This window comes from Erithacus rubecula, assembly GCF_903797595.1.
Source record: "Erithacus rubecula genome assembly, chromosome: 2".
Taxonomy (NCBI): Eukaryota; Metazoa; Chordata; class Aves; order Passeriformes; family Muscicapidae; genus Erithacus; species Erithacus rubecula.
This window is the reverse complement of record NC_136685.1, coordinates 56,271,730-56,295,873: the sequence shown is the minus strand read 5'-3', so window position 1 is coordinate 56,295,873 and position 24,144 is coordinate 56,271,730. Positions and strand designations below refer to the sequence as shown.

The 24,144-nt window shown below is 35.7% G+C and overlaps 1 protein-coding gene across 1 annotated transcript in view; it reads left to right on the top strand.

Moving 5' to 3' along the window:
• SYNE1 (spectrin repeat containing nuclear envelope protein 1) overlaps positions 1–24,144 on the top strand; it is a 283,485-nt gene that overhangs the window by 59,837 nt on the left and 199,504 nt on the right. The window contains exons 5-15 of the mRNA XM_079330874.1: positions 749–832; positions 3,660–3,680; positions 3,972–4,064; positions 5,687–5,865; positions 7,812–8,008; positions 8,152–8,261; positions 15,640–15,747; positions 16,490–16,627; positions 17,803–17,967; positions 20,927–21,039; positions 21,576–21,744. Coding sequence (XP_079187000.1) covers positions 749–832; positions 3,660–3,680; positions 3,972–4,064; positions 5,687–5,865; positions 7,812–8,008; positions 8,152–8,261; positions 15,640–15,747; positions 16,490–16,627; positions 17,803–17,967; positions 20,927–21,039; positions 21,576–21,744 — 1,377 coding nt within the window. The remainder of the gene's footprint in view (positions 1–748; positions 833–3,659; positions 3,681–3,971; positions 4,065–5,686; positions 5,866–7,811; positions 8,009–8,151; positions 8,262–15,639; positions 15,748–16,489; positions 16,628–17,802; positions 17,968–20,926; positions 21,040–21,575; positions 21,745–24,144) is intronic.

The window sequence follows — 24,144 nt, the reverse complement described above, 5'->3', positions numbered from 1 at the left end:
GCAAGAGGGATTCAGAATTTATAGAAGGCCCTTGTTAAAGCCATTTGTAAAATCCTGAATGGGAATTTAAATTACAATAGTTGCACATTTGCATTACAGTGTAAAATTCACCGGGGAATTTGATTCCGCTGTGAGTTTTAGAAACCTAGCATATGTTCTTGATAGAATTTTTAAAAAATCTGTGTTTTTTTAGCCTGCATGTCTTAAGTTCAGTGAAATTCATTGTTCAGTGGGAATTTAGCTGAGGTTGCAATTGCTAATAAGGTACTAGAGAGATGGCACACAAATTCTCAGATAAAATGTCTTCACTTCAAACTGATTTTTAAAAATAACAACCACTTTGACTTATACATTGCAGGCAAAGGTATTTCACTGAGAGAATGTTGTCTTCTCTCAAATGCATATATACATATATACATAAAAATATATGTTCGTGTTTGCATGCATATCAAAATTGTAGTAGTTGTTTTACATTAGAAAAACAGTTTTCTGCTTTAATGATGTTTACAGACTGAAGCCAAAAGTTTGCATCCTGAGATTAAGACATATGTAACTTTTTTATAATGGAATTATCACATTTGCACCCCCTGTATCTGTCAGTCCTCCCCATGGTGTGTATATGAAGGTACAATCCAACAATTTCACCTTTCCAAGGAGCATTTGTACATAGGCATTGACAATTAATCTGGAAGTTCAGTTTTTTGAAGCATAAATCTAATTGAAGTTTAATCTGTTCTTTCTCTTTAAGCCTTGTGAGCAGGGACGTCAGCTGAAGAGAATTCACTGGGTTGCCAACATTGGCACAGCTCTTAAGTTTCTAGAAGGTAGACGGGTAGGTATGGTAGCACTTTGCCCTGGTTTTACTCTTTTTTTCCTTTGTCTCCATAAGAATACAATGTGTATCTACCCATCTGTTTTTGTCCTTCAAAATTTGAGCTGTGTATGCAGTCTTCAGTTTCTACACAGTGCCTAAAAAAAGCTGCTGTAAGGTAAAAATCCAATACTATGATATGTGGCATAGGGTGAAACTTGCCCTTTTTTGTTTTTTTTTAATGTGCTTATTGGCTCCTCATGATATCTGCTTCCCTGTTGCTGTTCTCAGCAAAAAATGAACTTTAGTTCAGGAGAGACACTAATTTATAATTTTAAAAAAGGAAATTTCTGGTCCTCACTAGCTTTTACATGTAAAAATCTACTCCCTGAAATTACAGATATGAAAATTTAGGATAATATGACCCCTTATTAGCTTGCCAGGAGTCCAGACTAATTGCTGGATTTATTCTGGTACAGTCAGTGCTGTGACTGTTTTAGGAAAAGAAAATTAAATTTAACAAAAGAAGAAAACTTGCTTAAAAACCGATTTTAATCTAACTATGACTATCATGCAAAAACAATGTATTTCTCCCCTTTTTCCTGAATTCACTCTGTACTGTAATGACTCAGATATGGATTTTTTCATTAGATTATAGCTATTTTGTCCCCTAATTTCTTTGTTTTACTTCAATTTTTGTCAACGCTGATGTTACACCTGATGGATTTTATGTCTCCACAATGCTGTTCACTGGGAGTTACTGGATTTTGGTAATTTCTCCATCACTTTGACTCTCTGACATCTAGACCTAACTACAGTCATTTTATATGGAAAATAATCTTGGCAGATGCCTGTAAAAATAAATCCAAATGGGAAGTTCTAAAAATTGAAAGTGTATAACCAAGCAAAGACAAATCTATTTCTGAAGCAAAAGTCCACTTTATCTCACAATGTACCCACTTGAGGAATGAGTTTGTTAATGCAAAGCATAAGGCAAGGCTGGGGCGAAGAGCAGAACCCACTCTGCCTCAGTTTCCGTGTCTCAGCATGGTGGGTGACCCAGCTTGGATCCCAGAAATGCTGTAGTAGTGCTGCTGGGGAAATGGCCTGCCAAGGATCAAAGGAGATTGCCAGAGCACTGATATCTCAGTATTTTTGTCCAGACTTCTCTTAGTAGTTGTATTAATGTCCCAGATTTTCTTCTAGAGGGAGTTGGAAATATGCAGATTGTCAGGTGTATCAGGATGATCAATAGCAGTGTTCCATAAGCTGAATTCAGCCTAAAGGAAGCTTCTATCCAGCCTTCTTCTCCCAAAGGAGGTGGGAATACTATTCAGACAACAAATGCCCCTTGAGCAGCTGAACACCAACCCTGGGCTGTACTCAAAGGGCAGCAAACACACACAGGAAATCCTTCCTCTGTGAGGTCTCCCAAAAATAAACCTTATTATAGCAGAGACTTCTGCTAATACTCCTGTTACACTACAAACTGCAGTTTGCAATTAACAGATACGATTCTGGACAAAATTGGTGTTCTCATAGTTCTGAGAAGTTTATTTTTAGTTCTAGATTCATCCTAATGGTGTATAAGATAAAGGTAACTCAATAATCAGACTGGATAGGCTGTGCTTCTGTGAACAACAGCCTAATCAGAAGCTTTAGCTGAGTCCCTGTAAATCTTTTAATTTGTAATAGATACTAAAATAACCTCACTTTCTGGAAAAAGAAAAGCTTTTCTTGGAATTGGTCCAGCTGGGAAAATGACGTCTATTTTTTTAAGATAGGGAATAGAAAATTTTCCTTATTGACTGGTGGAGGAGCTAGTAATGTCAATTTTCCTAGAGTTATGCCAATTTCATGGTGGAGAGGATTGAAACTGTAAAGTGTGGGGACTTCTGCTCTGCTGCTTCCAAAGCAGCCTGTGCAAATTTAATTTGGAAAAAACAGAGGTCTGGACAACATTTTGCTTGCACTCGACATTGTCTAGTGGATTTCCAACTGCTGATTCAGAGAAATGCAGTATTTTCTCTGTTTTGGAGAGACAAATGAGGTCACTTGAAGTCATTCTCCATCTTTTCTTTAGACTGCTCACCAAGGTTTTTCCTCAACCTTTGTCCTTGAATGGAGTTGTTGTAGATGGACACTTAGGCAGTTATTCATATTTTTATCATGGTGCCTGACTCCTAGTTTTGCTGAGGAAATAAGTAATAACATAGTTGCTAACTTTCCAACACTGTTTTATTTAATTTCTTTGAGCATTATCTACATGTTAGTTACTTTGTCATATATTCCCCTCTTTATTTCCTTCTATCTTACAAATTTATTTTAGGGTGATATTTTGTTCAGACTGTAGATTAGCAGTTGAGAGTTAATAGTAATGAAGTCTGTTCCCATTTTTGTACAAAAACTTAATTTGACCTTGGACAACTAATTTTTTCCCACTCTATTTTTAAAAGAGCTATTGTTAGGCTTGTCTTGGAAAGGGGCCTTAATCAGTGGTTGTGATATCCTTTACAATAAAATGCTCTTTGCAGGAGAGCCCTAGAATTATTTTTCCCTTTTCTTTCTTTTTTTTGGTTTTTTTCCACCCCTTTCCTTTTTATATTTTTATTTTTTAACTCACTTTTCTCTTTTCATTACACATGGGTTAGAACTATATCAAGAAATCCCTGCATAATTTAAAATCTATTGCATAGTATTTAATTTGCTCTCCTGATTAAATTTTCTTGTAAGATATGCCAAAAATATGCTTTCCTTGCATTAAAAAATAGATTAATGCATTTACCTAATAATTAATCATTAAAAATTTATTTTTGTGTCATATTTTTCCTTTTGCTTTTCACGCTAGTCCGTATACAGAGGATCTCCGGTTTGTACAGTGTTTCTATCTAATTTTTTTTTTTTCTTTCTGCTTGAAATTATTTTTTCTACAAATAATAGCATGGAGTAGTCGTAAAAGTTTTTCATTACTTGCAAAGTCTATCTTAATATGAAATTGTACTTGTCTAAATGTGAAATTGCACTATTCAATATTTGGGTTTTTTAATTGAGAATCTTGTTTGATTGCAGAAATGCATTTCAAATACAGAGCCTATTTGATGTGCATTTCATAGTTGATGTTCTTTCTGTGTGATGGTAACACGTTTTCTTTTCTGTGCAGATTAAGCTTGTCAACATAAACTCAACTGATATTGCTGATGGCAGGCCTTCCATTGTGCTTGGCTTGGTGTGGACCATAATTTTATATTTTCAGGTACTAATTTTTTATGCTTCAGAATCACTTGCTCAAGCAATGGTTCAGATCATAACATGAACTGGTGTTGTTTAAGTCTTTGACAGTAGCTCAGTCACTTTGTAATTTGCTGAGGATCTGACCCTGAATAAAGCAACAGTTGATGGTGGGGGTGCTTCTCATTGGGTAAAGTTAGATACTTGTATGTGGAATGGGTTGTTCTTTGCCTAGAACAGAGTCATTTCATCACCAAAACATATTCTTCAGCTTTCTCTAAAGAATACAACATAGCAAAAGAAGAAAGTAAGAGTTGTGGATTCTTGTTAGAAGTGTCTTTTGCCACCTCAGTGGTGACTGTGCCTAATTTTGCTATACTAGATGTCAGTCAGTAATTATTCTCAAACCATACATGTCAACATGGTGATTTCAGTGGGAGATGAAATCTGCCAGGTTTTTGCCAGGATGAAATTTACCTGTGAGTGATGTAGATTGAGAAGGGGTTGAATTTCTAGAGGAGAAACCACTTGCCTTCTGTTGAAGTTAGGTGGGAGGTAAAACTGGCTTCTAAATCCTGTCCATATGGGTTAACAAAGTGAGTCACTGTTCAACACTTAAAATAACAACTAATTTTATTGCTCTTCTCTATGAAGTTCTTTGGCTCCCTCATGGTGTCTCAGGGATGCTGTTCTCCTCATCATCAACCACTATGATGCCTCAGTAGTTCAGAGTTCATCAGAATAAAAGTTAGTCAGAATGATATTGACATTTTCATTTATAGCTCCTTGAAATGAACACAAAAAAAATTATGTTTTTCAGGCTTACTGAAACTAGTTCTCTGCATCATTTTTGTCATTTTTTGACCTTTCCTCTAGCTGTCACCAGCAGGTACATAATTCTAACATGAAAGAAGGAATTCACAAAGCTGTGATTCTCATTCTGGCAGACTCATTTGGCAATGTGACAACCTTGGGTTTTAAGAGGACAGCATATAAAAAATCCTGCAACATTCTCTGGATATAGCTTTGTCGTGTTGAAGAACCAAATTGTTAGTCAAATTAATGTTCTTGAAAGAATCAAGTTAATAATTTTCATTTGATGAAAGACATAATTACCATCCTACACCCTCAACAAGCACTTTTAATGTGCTTTGCCTGCAGTGCATTAATTATTTCTTCACAAGGTACCTCTAATAAAAACACAATTGAACTTATGCCACAACAGTGCAACAGTAAGTACAAAACTATCCAGATGAGATCATTGAGGTCAATTCCATTCTTTAATTGAATGAAACTCTTCTGAAATGAGTGGATTATTTTATAATCTGAACTCAAACTACATGTAAGATATTGTCTTATATTTTGGTGATAATTTTCTATAATAGATAACGTGACACACATGCATATTGTTCTAGCTGTAGGGTGTGAAGTCAATAATTGTTAGATGCCCAGTGCTTCTGAATTTAGGACCATCACCTGGGCACATACATTAACATTTGTAAACCTCCTGTAATGTATGTTTAAATGAGACAGAGTTTATAGCTTCTGCACACTTTATTTTGGTAGTATATTTGAAAATTATTGAAGAAAGTGTTGTGAATCAAGAAGATTATCTACAAAGAGTTAATTAATATTTTTTCCTTGCAGATTGAAGAGCTTGCAAGCAACCTCCCACAGCTGCAGCCCTTGTCTAGCAGTGCTTCTTCAGTGGAAAGTGTTGTCAGTTCAGAAACTGCAAGTCCTCCAAGCAAACGGAAGGTGGTAACCAAGGTCCAAGGAAGTGCCAGGAAGGCTTTGTTAAAATGGTTACAGTACACAGCAGCAAAGTAAGTAAACTACAGATGAACTGATTTTATGTTTTAAGTACAAGCTTTTTGCTCAGATTCTAAGCTCCCTCAGTCAGGGATCATCCTTTTGCTCTGTATTTATATAGTACCTTCCTCTGTATATAATTATAAAGCCCCTCACCATATTCTTTTTGACAACTCAGTCTGCTAAATGTTAGCACCATATGACAAAGCAAATACTGAAAATGATTTACATTAATTTTGCATGGGATCATATTTTATAGTTTCTGACTAATGAATGGGATTATCTCTGACAGAATGAGGAGCTGAAAGGGGAATTAGATGTCTGAATGACAGTGCATTAGTCCTGCTGCCAAAACACTTGATGTGACACTGCCAGTAGCACACTGATTAAGCATTCCTCAGTGAAAACTTGCAGGAACACTAAATTCTGGCACTTGCTGTGGAAAAGCAAGTGATGAAAAGTTATGTATATCCTCCTGCAGTTTTTTGATACAAAGGAAATACTATTACACAAATTGCCCTCAATCTTCATTTGTCTTAATCCAAGTTATTTTGGAGTTATTTCTTGCTAGGACTAATTAACTCAAGATTTTTTCCTTTATTCTGTAATATTACCCTATCCTGTTTCAGCTTTCAAAAAGACATTAACCTCCTCGTAAATTATATCAAAGATACTATAGTAGTTTGACAGCTTCCACAGTAAGAAAATCAGAGGTGTAAAATAACATGGATTTGTTCGCTCAAATTAAAGAATCACTGCTATTTGAAAAAATCAATTGTGCAAAATATAGAGGGGAAATGGTCAGTTATTAAATGGTGCCTCTGGAAAAAAAAATAATTGCAAAGATTCAAACCTATGGAGAGGTAGAATATAGTAATTTATAGAGAAGTACAATCTAATTTGAATTTCTTCCTTTGCATGTTACTGTTAAGGCAACAGCAATGTAAAGTGATCAGCTTTTATTTCCAGAAATGTAAACAAACAAGATGAAAATAGATACATAAATTAAACTGCCATTTTTACTGGCAAAAGTTGATAAAATATATAGGAAGAAGCTGACTGACACATAGTCGCACACTTCACCTGAGCCTGCTTCACATTGCAGTTTGCAGGGGCAACTTCCTTAAAGACAGTGAAAGTGTTTCATGGGTCACAGAGAGATTTAAAGGAAGCTTTGCTCTGTTACTGTTGTTTGAACCTCCCAATGGCAAGAGTACTTCAGTGTCTTAGTGTCCTGAAAGGATACTTGCTTGCTCAAAGTTAAAAATGGTCTTGCTGTCTGTGGATCACCAAACCTTTCAAAATTACTGGTAAAAGAAGCAGTGTGATTCAGTTCTGTTTACTTTCTTATTGTGTATTGCTATTTCTTGATCATTTTTGTTTATTTTTAGTGGTCATATTAAGTGTCCTGGGCATATTAATTTATAGTATTATTCATGTTTTTGACAAGAGCATTAAGAAATTTGTGTTATAGTTTCCCCTGAACAGCACTCATGTCACTGTTCACGCTATCATTTTAAAAAATAACAGGTTAGCGCAGGTTTTTTAAAATTTTATTTGTATGATATTGGTGTACCTAATTGAACTGCAGCAGTTTTAATGGAGTGGGATTTATAGGGAAAGAGATAATACTGAATGGAAGTTTGTACATCTATGGACTGTATACTCTACTTTGAGAACTTTGGGCACTTCATTGCTCATTGACTCTTTGCTAATTGGCACTAGCAAGCCCACTGGAGACAAATACATCATGTATATGATAAAAACCACTTGGATATTCATAGGCAGAAAATAATTTATGCAGTGGGTAGATGGAGCTATAGTTGACCTGACTGGGCATGACAGGAACAAGTGGTTTTGGTTTAATGATGGGTAGTCATTGGGTGGAGCATTCATGTCTCTCCCCATTTCACGTAGTTCTGATGTTATGAGCAACTTCTTTCCCTTTCATATTCTTTAGGCAATTTGGAATTGAAATCAAGGATTTTGGACAAAGCTGGAGGAGTGGTGTTGCATTTCATTCTGTTATTCATGCTATCCGCCCAGATTTGGTGGACATGGAGAAAGTGAGGGGAAGGTCAAATAGAGAAAACCTGGAAGAAGCCTTCACAATTGCAGAAGCAGAACTAGGAATCCCAAGACTCCTTGACCCAGAAGGTACCTTATACATAGTTGAAAAAAGTTTGGACTACTTGGAATGTCTTAAGCCAGATGTGCTTATTCATAGTGTTTAAACATTTAAGAAGCATTTTATGTCATTCAGCTAAAAATTTGATTTTCCATGTTTTATACTTGTCTAGATGTGGATGTTGAAAAGCCAGATGAAAAGTCTGTCATGACCTATGTGGCCCAGTTTTTGAAGTACTATCCCGATCCTCATCACACAGTGACTGATGTGCCAGAGAATGATGTAAGTTGCATCACTATATGAAACAGTTTATAATGGGGGGGGGGGGGGGGGGGGGGCTTTATAAACACATTTTATAGCTTTTTTTAAGTTTATTATATTTCCTTTTGATGAACAGTTCAAGTGACAAGCAAGCACAGAAAACTGGGAAAGATTAGCTGATAATAAAGGAACAAGTCTTGCAGCTGTTTAGTAGGTGGAGAAAATGATACAGTGATTCTGCAGATATTTTCCTTTTTTCAGGAGTGGCAGGAGCAAAAAGTAACATGAACAGTTATTGTAGATAGTAGCAAACCAATGGATCCTAAAGTTCCTTAATATGTTTTTAACATAACACAAATGATATAGTAATAATTTGTTACCTGAAGAAATCTTTCATTTACATTTCTATCACCCTGGGTTTCTGGATCAGAAAAAAAATAGTCCAAGATATTAGTTAGGTAGAGTGTTTGGGCTTTTATGCTTGAGAGGCTTTTACAATTTTGACAGAGGTTCCTTTCTATTTCACACTGAAGTTTAACTCATTGCAGTAAGGAATTGTTTCAATCATGTTTTTTCATTGGAATTTGTTTTGTGTATGCTCTAGTGCATTGGCTTGCACTGGAATGGCAATGCTCAGCAGTGCCAAAGTGTCATGACTCACTTCCCAGTGCTGATTTGCTTTCTTCATGGCAAGCACGGGAAGCACTGCTGAGACAATCTGCTCAGCCCCAGCAAGAGAGAAAGAAGCAGCAATTTTTATCTGTGCTTCTCTGCATTCCCTACAGAGGTAGAAAAGAGCTTTGAAGGGAGTGGCTCTCCTTCCTTATGCCTGTGTGAGGCCTTGTGCTGTGGCCTGTTAAGGCTGAGGCAGTCCTGCCATCCTCATACCATGGCACAGAGGGCAGGTTCTGATGCCAGCAGCCTTGGCCAGGCCTTCTGCTCTGCTGGGGTTGGGTTTTGAGGAGCAATCTCACCACCTTCCCCTGAGCTTTATGCAGAGATGATGCAGGAGAATGCAGGATTCAGCCATTCCCTGCTTTGCCTGTCTCTGGCTGGACCCACAGAGATGCTAGCACATGAGTTATGAAAGGGCAAATAATGAGTTGCATCCAGAATTCTATGTGTATTACTAGGAAGCAGAACACAATTTGACATGCTAAGGTGCTGATCTCAGAACCACTACCTCTTCTTAAATATCATTAAGATATTTCATTAGCAATCCACAGTAATTTTGGTATATTACTTTTTACTGCCCTGGAGTATCCATGTCCATCTCTATATAATTTGGCTAGTTTAGTTACTTAGGACAGGATTCCCCTTTGAAATCTAAAAGCTTACAACACTCCACTGGTAGTCAGCAAGAGACAGGCAGTTTCTCAGATGGCATCTTTCTTAAGACAGTATCCTAAACAAACAGTCTTCTGGAAGCCTGTGTTTCAGAGCATCTTACCAGAGATAAAACAGAGTCAGATTAATCCATTCCCTAGGTAAAATAGTTTTAGTAGTTGATTAAAAAGCTTTTTGTTTTCATGATCAGTATAACCCCCTATTTTTAGTCTGTCTTCCTGCTGAAGTATAGTCTAAATAAATATTTATCACACAATCCAGGTACTTGGGAGAGATAGCCTTGCAAGATTCTTGTCCCCTAAACTCTTGGAGTAATCCTAATTTCTTGTTGAAGGTTTTGGTTGTTTTTTTTTTTTTTTTTTTACCATGTGTTAGGTTCCTGCTGTAGAATAAGTTGAACAGTAGATACAAATGGTTTTATCTGTTTGGCCTAAAGGACTGAAAAGGGACTGTCTCAGTCCCTATCTCTCAGTTGCAGATGCCTACATTTAGTTAGAAGAATCCTACTCCAGACTGGACTGTGTCTGGGTGAATTTTGGCAGAGAGAGAGAGGGCAAGAGGAGATTACTAACCATCTTCCCCCACCCTCAACTCAACTCAGCTGTCACTGTGTTTCCTCAAGATGTGTTGTCCACACAAATTCCTATTCATCTTCTCTCCTGCTTCAATGCTCAGTTTATAAAGAATGTGCATTGGAAGAAGTGGAGTAATGGTTTAAATTTATTTCTTATTTGTGGTCAGAGGGAACAGCTATTTACATGTGCATTTCCAGAACTAAAAGGGGTCTAATATCTCATGCATGGACCAGCTATGAACATGTGTGAACTTGTGTGGTCAACACATCTCAAAGAAACACTGTTACTCTAAGGTAAGTAATTATTTTTCCAGGTGAAATAAATGAGGTAGTGACTAGCAATCTGGAAATCAGATCTAACATGAAAATTACTTCACTATATATGATGCAGACCCATGAGCTTGATAATAGTTGTAAGTACATCTTGTATTCCTACATGTGTGGCTCTTACTGTTCTCTCTGGACTTTCTGCCTGCTTTGCTTTATTTTATTTTGCTTCTTTTTTTTTCCTTTTTTTTTTTTTTCCCCCCTTCCTTCTCGTTTTCCCATTTGTTTCATATTGCTAGGAACTTCAAGAAATCCCAACTTTTGTCATTTCTTTTATGAAATTTAAGGTAAGGGTGTATGCTCAGAATAATTGCTTAGATTGGACCTTTCATGGTTGTTTAATTTTTTCATCCAGAAAAAAAAAAGGGGGGGAGGGGCTTAGTTTGCTAATCTTAAATTTATCTTTCCAGAAAAGCAATAGATAACATGATGAATCTAGGTCTGCTCTCCCACATGAGCTGACCCTGACAGCTTAACACTTAATTTTGCAAGTAACTTAACAGAAATATTATGGAAAACAAGGTCAACATCCCTATTATCAGTGTAAGACTATGCTTTTGGTCTTCTTAAGTATAGACATAAACATGAAATAAATAGATTATAGTTCGATGTTTCTACACATCTAATCTCATTTTAGATGGATATATTTGTATGTCTTTAGGTTTATAGAGTAGATGGTAGAGTGTATGATTGTGTAAGTGATGTGTGTGGTTTGCAGGTAGGAAGAGCGTGTATTCATCTGTAATTGTGTGACATACTGCTCCTTTTTCATCTAAATTATTATATTTTTTAAAATATACTTTTTTAACCATCCAAGAATTTCAGATGCTTCTAATTTTATAGTATTAACTGAGAGAAGTTCAGAAATTTAACACAATATATGAAATGAGCATTCAGAGGTGAAACTGGAAGACTGCAGAAGTGAATATATAGTGAAATAAATAGCAGGTGTCACTGCAGTCACTCAATAGTGTTTACAGCTTGACCCATTTCCAAATTAATTGTCTAGATTCCATATTCTTGGAGGTTTTATGGTTGAGATATTTTTGCTAAATAAATATATAAAATTATTATATATATATATATCGAATAGTCATAACATATAAATGATTATCTTAAAGTTACTAGGATTGATGGTTCATCTTCATCTCACATTATGTATATCTAATTAGTCATACATTGAAGCAAAGATTTATACTGATAGCAGAATTACTCCTATATTTTCAATCCATTCAAGCAAGTTGGGGCACCTTTAACAGGACTTTATCTATCCTTAGCTTTACACAGCCCCAGTACATTGCTTCTTAACCCAGAGGAGATTTGAAGTGGTAAAAGCTCTGCTGATTTCCTTATCATGGTATAAATTTAGCTGTACTTAAAGCTCACCCCCTCAAAGTATTTCTGATGTAAAGTCTTCCTCTTCTTGTGCTCTGATGAGCAGGTAATTCAGAAGATAATCCTATCATCTCTGACATTTTTATGCCAGCAGAGTTCCCCAGTGTAAGAGGAATTTCCTGAGCAGCAGCTGCAAAAATAGCTTTCTGAGCTTTTCCAGGGATTTAGTCTACTTTTGCAGATAGTCATTAATAGTTCATCCCTGAAGGTGATGCCTGGCTCAGCATTCACCCTGTGCCTGTGATACTGCTGTCAGGGAGTGAGTTTCAGTAACACATAGAAGTTACACTTTTATATATAAATATATATGAGCCAGAGTTTTCAAAATGAACAGCATAATCAGTTGAATTTATGCATAAACGTTTTTGAAGGGATTTCATTTTCTCGTTACATATGCAGTACAGTGGTTCAATGTCCCTGAGAAACAGACTTAAACTTTTTTGGATTTTCTGTTCTGTCTGTGCCTAATAATTTGAACAGTTTGGCTTGTTTATAATTGCATATTAGAGAACTAAACAAAATCTACCTTTCCCAGTTCATAATTAAGATTCTCATATTTTAAGGTCTTCAAACCCTGCAGTATTAATTATTATGTCATTTTCAAATTAACTCTGTCATATCAGTTAATAAAATAATGTTTTGATTTTGAGTCTGGGCTAAAAACTTCCTTTGCAAATTTAAAATATATTCCATTATCATAACAGAACTCATAAACACTTCTCTCTAAATACCTTCTTTGATGTTCCTTGTCAGCTGAGTGCTCCAGTTCTGTTCATCTCTACAAATCTGTGAATATTCATGGAATCGTGTAAGGATAAATTAATATTTTAAAATGCTGCTTGGAAGTAGCATACTGACTGAACCATAGGATTTTAGATAAATTCAAACAAATGGATCAGAGATCAATGGTCCTCATGCTGGAGAAAGCACAAATAGTTATATTTATTCTAGATAACTTCTTACCTTCTGATCTCTATGCTACTTCAGACTTCAGAAAACAGTTTACATATCTGTGAGAATGTCCTTTTGATACTTTTTTATTGAGAATAAGAATACTAGGCACTAATGAAAGTCTTTTATTAAGAATGATAGTACATTAAATCTGGTATGTGTTGATGGTAAGTGCTTTGGTGTCTAAGAAAGTGAATCTTTTCTATCTATTACTTAAACTGAGACTTTAAAGTGCTTTAGAATCAACCAAGGACCACAGAATCTAATTTGCAGGTGATAGGTGAAGTACTGAATTGGAAACCTGTGAAAACATGAATAAAAAAAAAAGGATTCATCATGCATTGTTGCACAATATAATTTATAGCATACAGTTAGGTGGTTGCTGAAGCACCTACATCTTTTGCAGTTAAACAAAGTGATTAAAATTTGCCAAAATATATATTTTTTAAAAATTCAGATGATTAAATGCTACCTATTAACTTAGTATCAGAGAAACCATATGTGGTCTGAGAGAGATGATGCTGTTCCTGTGTTGTCTTCAGGTACCATAGAGGTATTCTTAATCCCAAAGATACTCTATTTCAAAAGTATTTGGTCAGAACAGATTTTAGCCATTATTAAATTTTTAAACTGATGAAGTAATCTTACAAAATACCAGCTTTGCTCAGATTACTGTATGAACAGTTGCAGCATATAGATGTTCTGTCAAAGTCTTACCTTAAGGAATGTGAGGAATATATAACTGTTTTATGAAACTGAATTTTATAGTGTGAATTAGAAGTAATATGCAGAGCATTGGGGACACTTATTCTCTTCATGATTTCAAGAATATTTTACTGAAAGATAAGTTGGTAAGATTGTTATAGGATTTCCAATCCATTAAGATGCATAGTTTAGCATTGCTTTTATGGAGCTGACAGCTAAATACTAATAGAGATCTCAATAGTCTCACTAACATTACAACTTCTTAAGAGGAGAGCAAATTTAGCATCCAAGTTCGTTTTTCATGATTGAATGAGTTAGGATGCTCTCTTTTTATATTCTACTTGGTTGGATTTGATGATCATAGAGGTCTTTTCCTACCTAAAATATTCTCCTGAGGTGATGCCCCTCATAGGGGGATACTCATGAATTTGCTGGTTTTCTCAGAGAATCTTGATGTTATACTCACACACATAGACTAGAAGAATAGAAATTTTATTCTCCTTCTCTATATTTAAGTTATTTGTAGAATTTGGAAGTGCTAGGAGTTTTGGCTTCTTGGGACACCATGCATGCTCCAGGAAAGCCCAGTATTGCAGGTAGCTGGAGCAGGGATGTGTTATATGTGTCCTATACTCTTTCTTAGGTATCAGCCTGTGTGGTCAGAAGACAGGAGCATGACCTACAGAGAACTTTGTTCCAGCACAGCTGCTCTAACAGCATGCTAACCTCACTGTTAACAGGATACTGTGATAATTGCAAATCTGTCGTGCAAATTATGTCCAGCCAGCTACCACTGTTCTGAGTAGTGGCTTAATAAAAGAATTGGTAGCAATGCATCGAAGATTTCTTTTTTATCTGAGGAACCTGTCCTTTTCTTGGCTGAAATGGAGCAATGGCTTTGCCTTTTAAAAATGAAGGGGAAGTTATATTTTATATATTTCTGGCAGCTTTCAAAGAAAAGAACCACTAAGTGGCATCTTTCCACGGTCAGGTTCATTTCTTAAAAGATAATACTTTGTTTCTTAAATGCAGGCAGTGGCTACTTTTTTTTTATCCCATAGTCCAGTTTTTCTTCTCTCATGTAATGCTTGAAGTATGACTCATTTTGGATGACTAGCTTATATGATGAGATGTTACATTTTTTCACTGTAATAGGCAAACTTGTATGCTGTATGTCTGTTTCTGACAAATTTTACAGTAATAAGACTTCTTTGGTTTCAAAAAGTAGCTTCTGATTAACAGCCAACACATCTGGTTCATTGTATGAAAATCTGAGAGGGACACTTGTATCCTACTTGACCAGCCTCCTTACACAATGCATAGAACACTTTCTATTTCCTGATAACCTTTGCTTATAACATGCTCACAGACCTGAGACTTCCTGTTAGTGCTTTTCTGTCCACTGCCAGGTCATTGAATTCTGCAGAGAACTTTGCAGCCTTACAAAGCTGCAGTGCCATGACAGACTGAAGTGGTAAACTGTAAAACAAATATGCTTTTCTTCAAAACCATAGAATGGCATGGAAGGAAAAGAAACTTAATATATTTGCGTTTTCTTTTTTTCATTTTCCATGTTAAAATATTTTAAATATTTTGCAAACTTCTGAACTTGGAGCTTGATATCAAAGATTACCCAGAAGTCAATTGACAATAACTTTTAATTTCAGCAATAGCAAACCAGCTAATAAAATGGTAAATGATTAGAAAGTCCTGTCCTATCTCAGCTCAATTAACTTTTACTGAAAACTGACTTCACTAATCTGTTGAAGACTAAAATTACTTGTTAAGATATCTTTAAAGAATTCTGTATTAGTTTAGCATCAGATGGAAACTGCTGATGATATCTCTGACACTGCAATCCCCCCATTTGCCATGATTTGACTCCTCTAGTTGCTGACTTCTCTCATACTGAGAAAGTGCTTTTCAGTTAGTCTGTAAGAAGGTAAATTATAAGAAAATTGGGCACATTTGCTTTCACTACAGCTAATGACCTTGACTTGCCATAAAGATGTTAATTTCTGGACTACATCTGACAGCTCCACTAAAAGGCTGCAATGGGTTTGGTTTTTTTCTTTAATGTGTGGTTGTACTACATCATAGAAGGAAGACAGACTGGTGCTAAGAGACCTAAAAGTGTGGGCAGAACAATTTGAAAGAGACATAGCCCGAGCACAGATGGCAGAAACAAGCTTACAAGAGAAGTATCAGGTAAGCAGCAGGGAAATTATGTATGCTAACAAATTTTTGTCCTCATTATGCATAACGGGTACTGCAGTATTTTGTGCAGTCTGTATGTATGAGAGTCACTATAGTGTTGTTTAAAGAAATAAGAAATAAAGTGTCTTGCCTGCTATTGATGCAGGAATTACAGTGTCAGCCCCAGCTTTGCTACCCAGGACAGTGCACAGATGGTTTGCCTGACACAGAGCTTGCCCCAGCAGTGTGCAGAAGGACTGTCCTAGTTAGAGGAGAGCATGTGTCTGTGCCATCCTTCCAGATCCTGCGTGATTTAGCTCAGATGGCAGGTACAACTGAAGGATGAGGTGACAGGTGGAGAGGACAGGACTTAGAGTTTTATTTTCACCTGCTCTCTCAAAGGTTAATGTCTAAATCAGAAATATGAAACTTGGCCTAAATTTCCTCCTGAAGCATTACTAAATGCAGCCCCTGTGCCAAGTAGGATTAAATCCAGTTGCAATTTTATCTGATCAATTATTATGTTATTTCATATATGGTTCAGGCATCTGGTAGCTGAAGGACAGTACTAAAGTCCTATCTATATATAAATAGAAATATACTAGTAAATATAAAAATTAAGCGCTATTCCTCTTTGAGAAAGATTAGGACTCCTACAGATACAAAATTTCCATAGGTTATGGTACTCTATAAATGTTAAATAATTTAACTCCTTTACTCTCTACTGCAATCGATCTGATTTTCTCTTTTGCAGTCATTTAAGCATTTCAGAGTACAATATGAGGTAAAAAGGAAACAGTTTGAACTGGCAACCCAGTCTGTAAGGAAAGATGGTAAATTATCACTTGATCAAGCTGTGGTGAAGCAAGCATGGGAGAGAGTTACTTCCAGGGTAAGTTCAAAATCATTGTGCTATGTATTTTTTTTAATTAAATGAAGGTTAGAATTTAAAATCATTTAAACACCTGTTATCTATTGATTTTATTAGGCATTAGGAACCTTAAAGTGGAACAAATCTCTGGCACTGCTGAATTATTTTGCATTTGTTATGAGAATATTTACTGCGCTATCATGTTTTATATTACTCAAAGATAGAATATGAACTTTAAGAAAAGGACTAAACTTTGAGATTTTCCTTTACTTGAAAGTGTGGTAACAGCACTCAGCCAAGTTCAAGACATTGTTGATAGAAAGAAAAGTATACACAATGCAACTTGCAAACCCAATGTTCCTATCTAAATTGGTAGTTATTTGAGAAATTCTAATAAAATATTTTTTAGTATAACTACAAATAAAACCATTAAGTGAGCTTTTAATTCTATTTTTGGCCTATTTGCAATAGTAATAAATTAATGTTAATATTTATGATTGTAATTTTGAACAACTGAATGAAAAATCACAAGCAAATTACACTGTTTGACCCAAATTAAAAGTTATTAAAACATTTTTACTAGTGTATATCCCTGCTGTGTGTGTATATATATATATACACACACATATATATTGTTTATTTATATCATGTATTTAACAGATCCTCTGTTAAAAATCATTCTGGAGTTATTACATAATTTTAATGATGTTTTTACTCCCATAACTGGCATTGGCAATAAAACACAGTGTTCTACTGCTATATTCTCCCCTCCACAGTCTTTTGAGACTCTTGTATATAAAAAATATGTTCAAAATAGAGATATAAAGATTTTATATGGAGGAGCATGAATTAAATAACATTGGCAGAAGAAGGGATTCATTACTATACCTATTAACTTATGAAATTCCAGATATTTTGCTTCACAGTTGTTCCAGTTTATTTGTGATCATTCTGTAACTCAGTTACCATTCAGAAAGGGAAATAAGCAAATCAACAAATTCTTTTAGAGCTTTTGTTGCCTGTGACAATGCTGTAATTTCCAAACTGATGTGGAATAATACACCTAGTTTATGTGCCAATTATACTCTGTTACATGGGGGTTTGATTTTGCAGTGTAAAGTCTGAGTTTTATCAATGTACTTGTTTGTATTATTTAGCAAGAGAGGAATTTCAGTCCTTTGACTTTTATTTCCTAGATGCTTGATTGGCACATACACCTTGATAAATCCCTTCCTGCACCTCTGGGTACCATAGGTGCTTGGCTCTACAGGGCAGAGGCTGCTCTGAGGGAAGAAGTAACTGTTCAGCAAGCTCATGAGGAGACAGCAAACACAATACACAGGAAGCTGGAACAACATAAGGTAGATGGAGATGCATTCATCCTGTGCATTATCCTCCAATGTTTTCACAGCTTTAACTGATCCCTATTCTACTAAGATAATTGCTTCTGCTTTCTGTGGGGTGTGTTGGTGGCCAAAGCTTGGCATGGTGACTTGAGCTGTGGTGTCTGTGTATCTTACAACCAATATTCTGAATTGCTTTTGGATGCTTTTGATTCTTTTATCTGAAGTATATCAAGTAATAATACTTCAATGTCTGTGGTAGAATTCTGTAGGGAACTCATAATATTGTGTGCATTGTTCAACCAGTATCCACTAATTCAGTGAAAAAGGGAATAAATACACTAACTGTGTTTACAGTGCAGGTGACATTCATGGGAGTGATACAATGAGAATGAATTGAATTTTGATAGTGTTGAATGACAGATAGCATGATAGCCATCTGTTAAGGCAGATAGCATGCTGTGGGAAACAGGAAACTTTTCCAGATGAATTTAAATAATTCTGCCATTATTCCTTGCCGAGTCCAAGTTCTCATTTAAACCTCACTAAAACACTGAGATTTTTTCTGTGGATTTGCATAATATGTGTGAGAAAAATATTGGTGAAAAAATGCTGGTGAGATGACAAAAGAAACTGAACCAGTAAATGAAATGGAAAAAGTAGAGAAAGCCTCAAGAGTACTTAAGGCTGTATTGTTTTATATTGCTTTTTTTTCTCCTCTAGTACTACTATTAAAAAAAAAAAAATTGTTTGTTGTTATGGGTAGGGTTTTTTCACCAAGAAGCAATGTTACATAATGAAAAGCTGAGAAGCTTCATGTTCATTTGATTACTTTTTCTTAGAACAATTGTAGCTCTTCCAACTTTAAGAGTAACTAAGTAAATTTTTAAAAACAATGTTACAATCTGTAAGGAAGATACTGATTTTTTTCAGGGTCTTGTCTCTTGTAATGATTTATTTCATTAACTTTCTTGGTAGCATCAAATGTTTCAGGATTCATAAGATTTAACATTTGTTTAAAAAAATTAAGTCAAACACTCTTTTGTTTTTAGAGTGTGAACACTGTAGACCTCCTTTTGATACATTCATAAGAAATACAAAAGAGTGTGCCCTAAACTGTTTTTTATTTGCATCAGAAATGCTGTGGTGACGGATTTCCATGCCAACAAATAAACTTTGATTTGGGTTAATCTGTGCCAGGGGAGTTTTCCCATGGGAGTGGGATGGAAAAAGCTTCAAGAGAAGCATGTATAATTATATCTGTTCCTGGAGTTCGTTTTATTGCTCAGATTTGAATTGATGAATTCTAATGTGCTACTGGATAGTACCAGAAATGCAGTAGTGTGGTTTTTTTCAGTCCTTGTTTCCTTCTGGTTTGTTTGTTTGCTATGGATTTGTTCAGATGACATCATTACTTCCTTTTTATCTTTGTCTCATCTGACAATGGGTTATTTTAGTAAACTTTATAGTTTATGGCCATTTGGAATTCAGTACAAAATGTACCAGCTTATTTGGACAAACCTCGTGCAATCAGGAAAGCGCCTATGTTTATTTAGTTGATACTGCTACCAAGATCCAGGAATTTAGGGCAATGTCTGTGCTTGTTGAGGGTCATTTCCAAGTGCAGGATTTCACTTTATGAGAATGCTGTGCATAAGTTTTCATGAGCTTCCTGTTGATGTTAGGTGAAATTACTGTGGTTTGTTTTGACTCAGCAGCGCATGTTAGGGGCATCCCTTTGCATCTCTTGCATGACAAGGTCTCAAATGCAGCTCAGATATTTGTTCTAAATCTTTCCTTTATGTGGGACTATATCAGTTTTCACCGTGGTGAAATCAGCACTCTACCTGCATCTGAGAAAGCCTAGCTCATTTCTCTTCACAGCAAGGTGTTGGCTGAAGCAGCAAACAGTGAAAACCCAGGCACGTTGATGGGGATAGTGGGGCCATTTGGCGAGCTGAGACAGAGAATTACCACTGATTCCTCCTGTGCTAGCACCAAATTTTGGTTGGGGAGAAGCCCTTCCTTGGCACGTAGGAATAAATACACATGTAGGATCTGTACAGAAATCTGCCTTTTGTTCCCTGAGGTGAGAGAGGGGGGAAACCTTTGTACAATCTGCTTTGCCAGCAGACTTCTGAGCACCTTGTGCTAGCAGCTGTCTGTCTGCAGTAAAAAACCATCATTCTGCACCTCTCAGCCGCTCCCTGGGGACTTGACGTGCTGCTGCTAGCAGTATCTCTTCCAAGAGTGCTGCCAGTCATTCATTTCAATATGTAATCTCCAGGAAGCCGTGTGAAGCAGTGTTGCTTAGTTACAGTTGAAGTGTGCTGTGCTGTAGGGGTTTCGCTGGTACAGCTCAGACCGCAGGAATACGGGTCGGGTACCACATTCCGCAGTCGTGCCTGAGTACTGGGACAGCCAGCCTGAAGTCTTTTGATGGTGAGAGAGTGAAAAGTTTACTAAATATGGAATATGTACTTAGAGAAGGAGCTGTAGGTCTTCTGCTTATGTATAGTAGAGTAGATTAGTTGCTTAAAATTTCAGTCTATACTTATCAAAGGTTAGTATCTGTTATAAAGATTTAAAGAGTAAATTTAGGAGGATTATGCTTTTGGGATGTTAGCATATTGGCAGACTGCATTTCAGGGATTATTTAATACAGTTAAGGGTTCTTGTTAAACCTTTTGCAGTGTATCCTGTTTTAAAAGCTTTCATAATTGTTAGCTATAGCTGGAACAGAGCTTCACATAAGGGGGTTCCCTGTGTAAATGTTTAAGTTTATGCAAATGCTTATATGGTATGCATTACCTTGCATGGAAATGTGAGAGCATGATCAAATAGTTAACTACATTGAGTCATCAGAGCCGGCTTAAAATTGTGCTTATTAGTTAGATAGCCTACTGTGAGCCTTTTCTCTCCCCCCTTCCCTCCCCCCACTCTCTCAATATCCCTTTATTTCTTAAAATCCAATCAGGATCTGCTGAAAAACATAGATGGTCACAAAAAGGCGTTCCATGAGATCCACAGGACCAGGTCTGTTAATGGCGTGCCTGTTCCACATGACCAGTTAGAGGATATGGCAGACAGGTAAGGCTTTCAATCTGAAATAAAAAGCTTCTGTGCATGGAGGGGAGCCTGTTTGCTTTTTTATCTGTTCATGCAGAGATCACTGCCTAGTTACATTTCTCAGTGGCAAACTGAGATGGATGGAATAATCTCCTAAAATATACATTAAAATATACTGAAAAATCTGATGCTTTTAAGATTGATAAGAATCAAGATAAACAATAGATTTTGGATGGGAATACTTTTTTATATTCATCCTGTTATTACTTGTCCCTGGAAGAAATGTTATATAACAGCCAGGATTCATGTAAAAAAAAAAAAAAGAAAAATGACTTTGCAACACTTAGTAACAGAAATGAACTGATGTTTTCTATGATTAAAAAGAAATTTAATTAATTTGTTGTTCAAGATCAGTCATCAGAATATCATCACACATAATTAAATGTTTGTAGACTCAGAGGTGAAAGAAAAATAACCAAACTGTAAATAAAGCTTTCAGTCTCTCCTACAAAAATGAACATTGCTGTATTTTACTATACTGTGATTCATTTTTATAGGTTTAATTTTGTTGTCTCTTCATCTGAGCTCCATCTGTTGAAGATGGAGTTTCTGGAACTGAAGTACCGTCTACTGTCACTCTTAGTCTTTGCAGAATCAAAGTTAAAATCATGGATCATCAAATACGGAAGGCGAGAGTCCGTGGAACTGCTTCTTCAAAATTATATTGTAAGTCAGGGTTATCTTCTTTTTATAATTATCTTTGAAATATTCATATTTAACTTTCCTAGAATTGTAAAAGAAAAGAAACAGATTAACAGATTTGTCAGTCATCAGCTTTATGGCTGCATTCCTATGGAATATATGTTCAGAGATGAATCTGCCTTCACCATGGAGGAACTTTAGTCAAAAGGCTGAAAGCAAAAATTTTTTTCTTTGCATCATTTTTTGAAAAAGAGAAATACCATTCCAACTGCTGTCTAGTGATTGATTTAGCAAGCATCTCTGGAGATTCCAAATCCTAGATTTTTGCTTACTTGCTATAGCAATTCCATAGAAATTAATTTCATCTTCTTTTACACAGGGATAGAAGCTCTTTATAGTGACTATACACAGTTAAAGGGTTAAAGACAGAAGAGGTTTTGGCATGTATTTCTACAAAGTATTTTTACAGTCTTCCAAAAGATTAATAAAAAGAATGTTATTTTGCCTCTATATACTTGTTTAATATACTATGCCTGTAAGGGAGTAATTTTCTTACCTAAAGAATGATTTTTCTTTTCCTACTCAGCATTAGTATATTAAACCCTTTTCTTTATCTCTGTTCTGGAAAGAGTTTGCTCCAGCTCTGCATCAGCCATACACCATGCTAAGGAACAGAAACTATTGACTTATAGATGTTCATTGATAATTTTTTTTCAGTGTTATGCTGCTGTATCTTTTTAAATTCACACATGCAGTGCCAAGTGTAGGTAGAATGATAGTACTGCTGCACTTCTATGTTAGGGCATGAAGGATTCTTTCAAAAGGAGGGTTGGTCTAAATATTTTTTCCATTCTATATAATCTATCTAATTGCATGCAAAAATTAAGTCTGAAAAGAACTAATACAGTTTGAGAAACATTTAGAGCCAGTTCAATGAGCACAGAAAATTATTGATGTCCCCACTTCTTTGAAAAGAAAATTTCAAACTCAGTGAAATTTCAGTGAAATTCTCACTCTTCAAAGTGAAAATTTCTGTCTTTTAATTTCAGCAGTTAGATACACACAAAAATTCGGGAATCAGTTAACCTTCTTTTTTAGACAAGTTTACAAAATTCTGGTAATTACTTGAATTAACTTAGTTTGCTGGAGCGATATGCAATAATACGGGTGTAAAAAAACCTACTAAAAGGTGACAGGGGAAATAATAAAAGAATGGATAGCTTTAATTCTGGGGTTTTTGGTGACTTTGTAAGTTTTTTCCTTTTAAATGAACATGAAGTTGTTAATTTGTATATTAATTTGCAAGTGCCTCAGTTGTTCTTGTAATTCAGACCACTGATGCTGAGGTGGTCTTTAAGGAAGGAAGATGCTTCCTTGCATTATTTTTGAAACTGTGTAACATCAAAATGGGGAAATTGGGACAGGAAGATAAATAGATCTCATTTCCATTCTTGATGGCCTTAACTTCTGGCTCCTTCAAGGTGTGATGAAAAGGAAATTTATTTGCTTTGGCTTACCTGGGACCAGTTTTGTAGGATTGAGAGACAAGTGTTACTCTCCCAGTATATTAGGAGTCTTACGTAGGAAAGTGTAGTCAGTACCTTATAGTCAGAGTGACTATATTAGCAGGAGATAAAAATGTAAGTCTGTTTGTCTGCCAAAACAGACTGGGGAATGTCAGCATTCTAGGAACATGCGTAATTAGGATCTGGATAGAACATATGCCTGGAAAATATTTATGTGCTGTTGCTTAAAAGTAAGAATGGTGGTTTTTACTTAATCTTATCATCCTTTCACCTGTGTCATACACCAGAAGTAAAGGTCTGCACAGATTGTACACCATCAACCTGAATAATATGCTATACCAAATTCCACCATTATGGTGATGCTAGGTGCAATTATCCATGGATTTTAACCCATGGAACTGTTTTAACACTGTTGTGCTAGCAATTTTTAGCATCCTATGCTATACTGGTTTGAGAAAGCTGCTTATTTTCTTCAAGGAGTCTTGTCAGGTGGTAGACAATATTAATCAGTAATGTCTTTATTTAATTTTTGAAAATATTTCAGATAGCTCTTGATACTAGTGTTGTGTAAATCTTTTTTGCTCTTTCATGTGAAGTCTTGGAGGTTTTGTTTCAGGTTAAAATGTCTGCATGGGTTTGGCAAAATGGCAAGTCATGTCTGTCAGATAATTAATGATAAAACTTGGACATTTTCATATGTGGCAGATATTGTTTTAACAGAAAAACAAAGAAAAATTCTGATTGCTCTTGACTTCTAGTTTCCTTGGTTATAAACACAGTTTTAAACTGCAGACTAGAAAACTGTTGTAACCTGATACAGCAACTGTCAAATTTTTTAAATAGAAGAGTTTTGGATATGTACTGGCAGAATTATTTTAAGTGCTTTTTTCATATTATA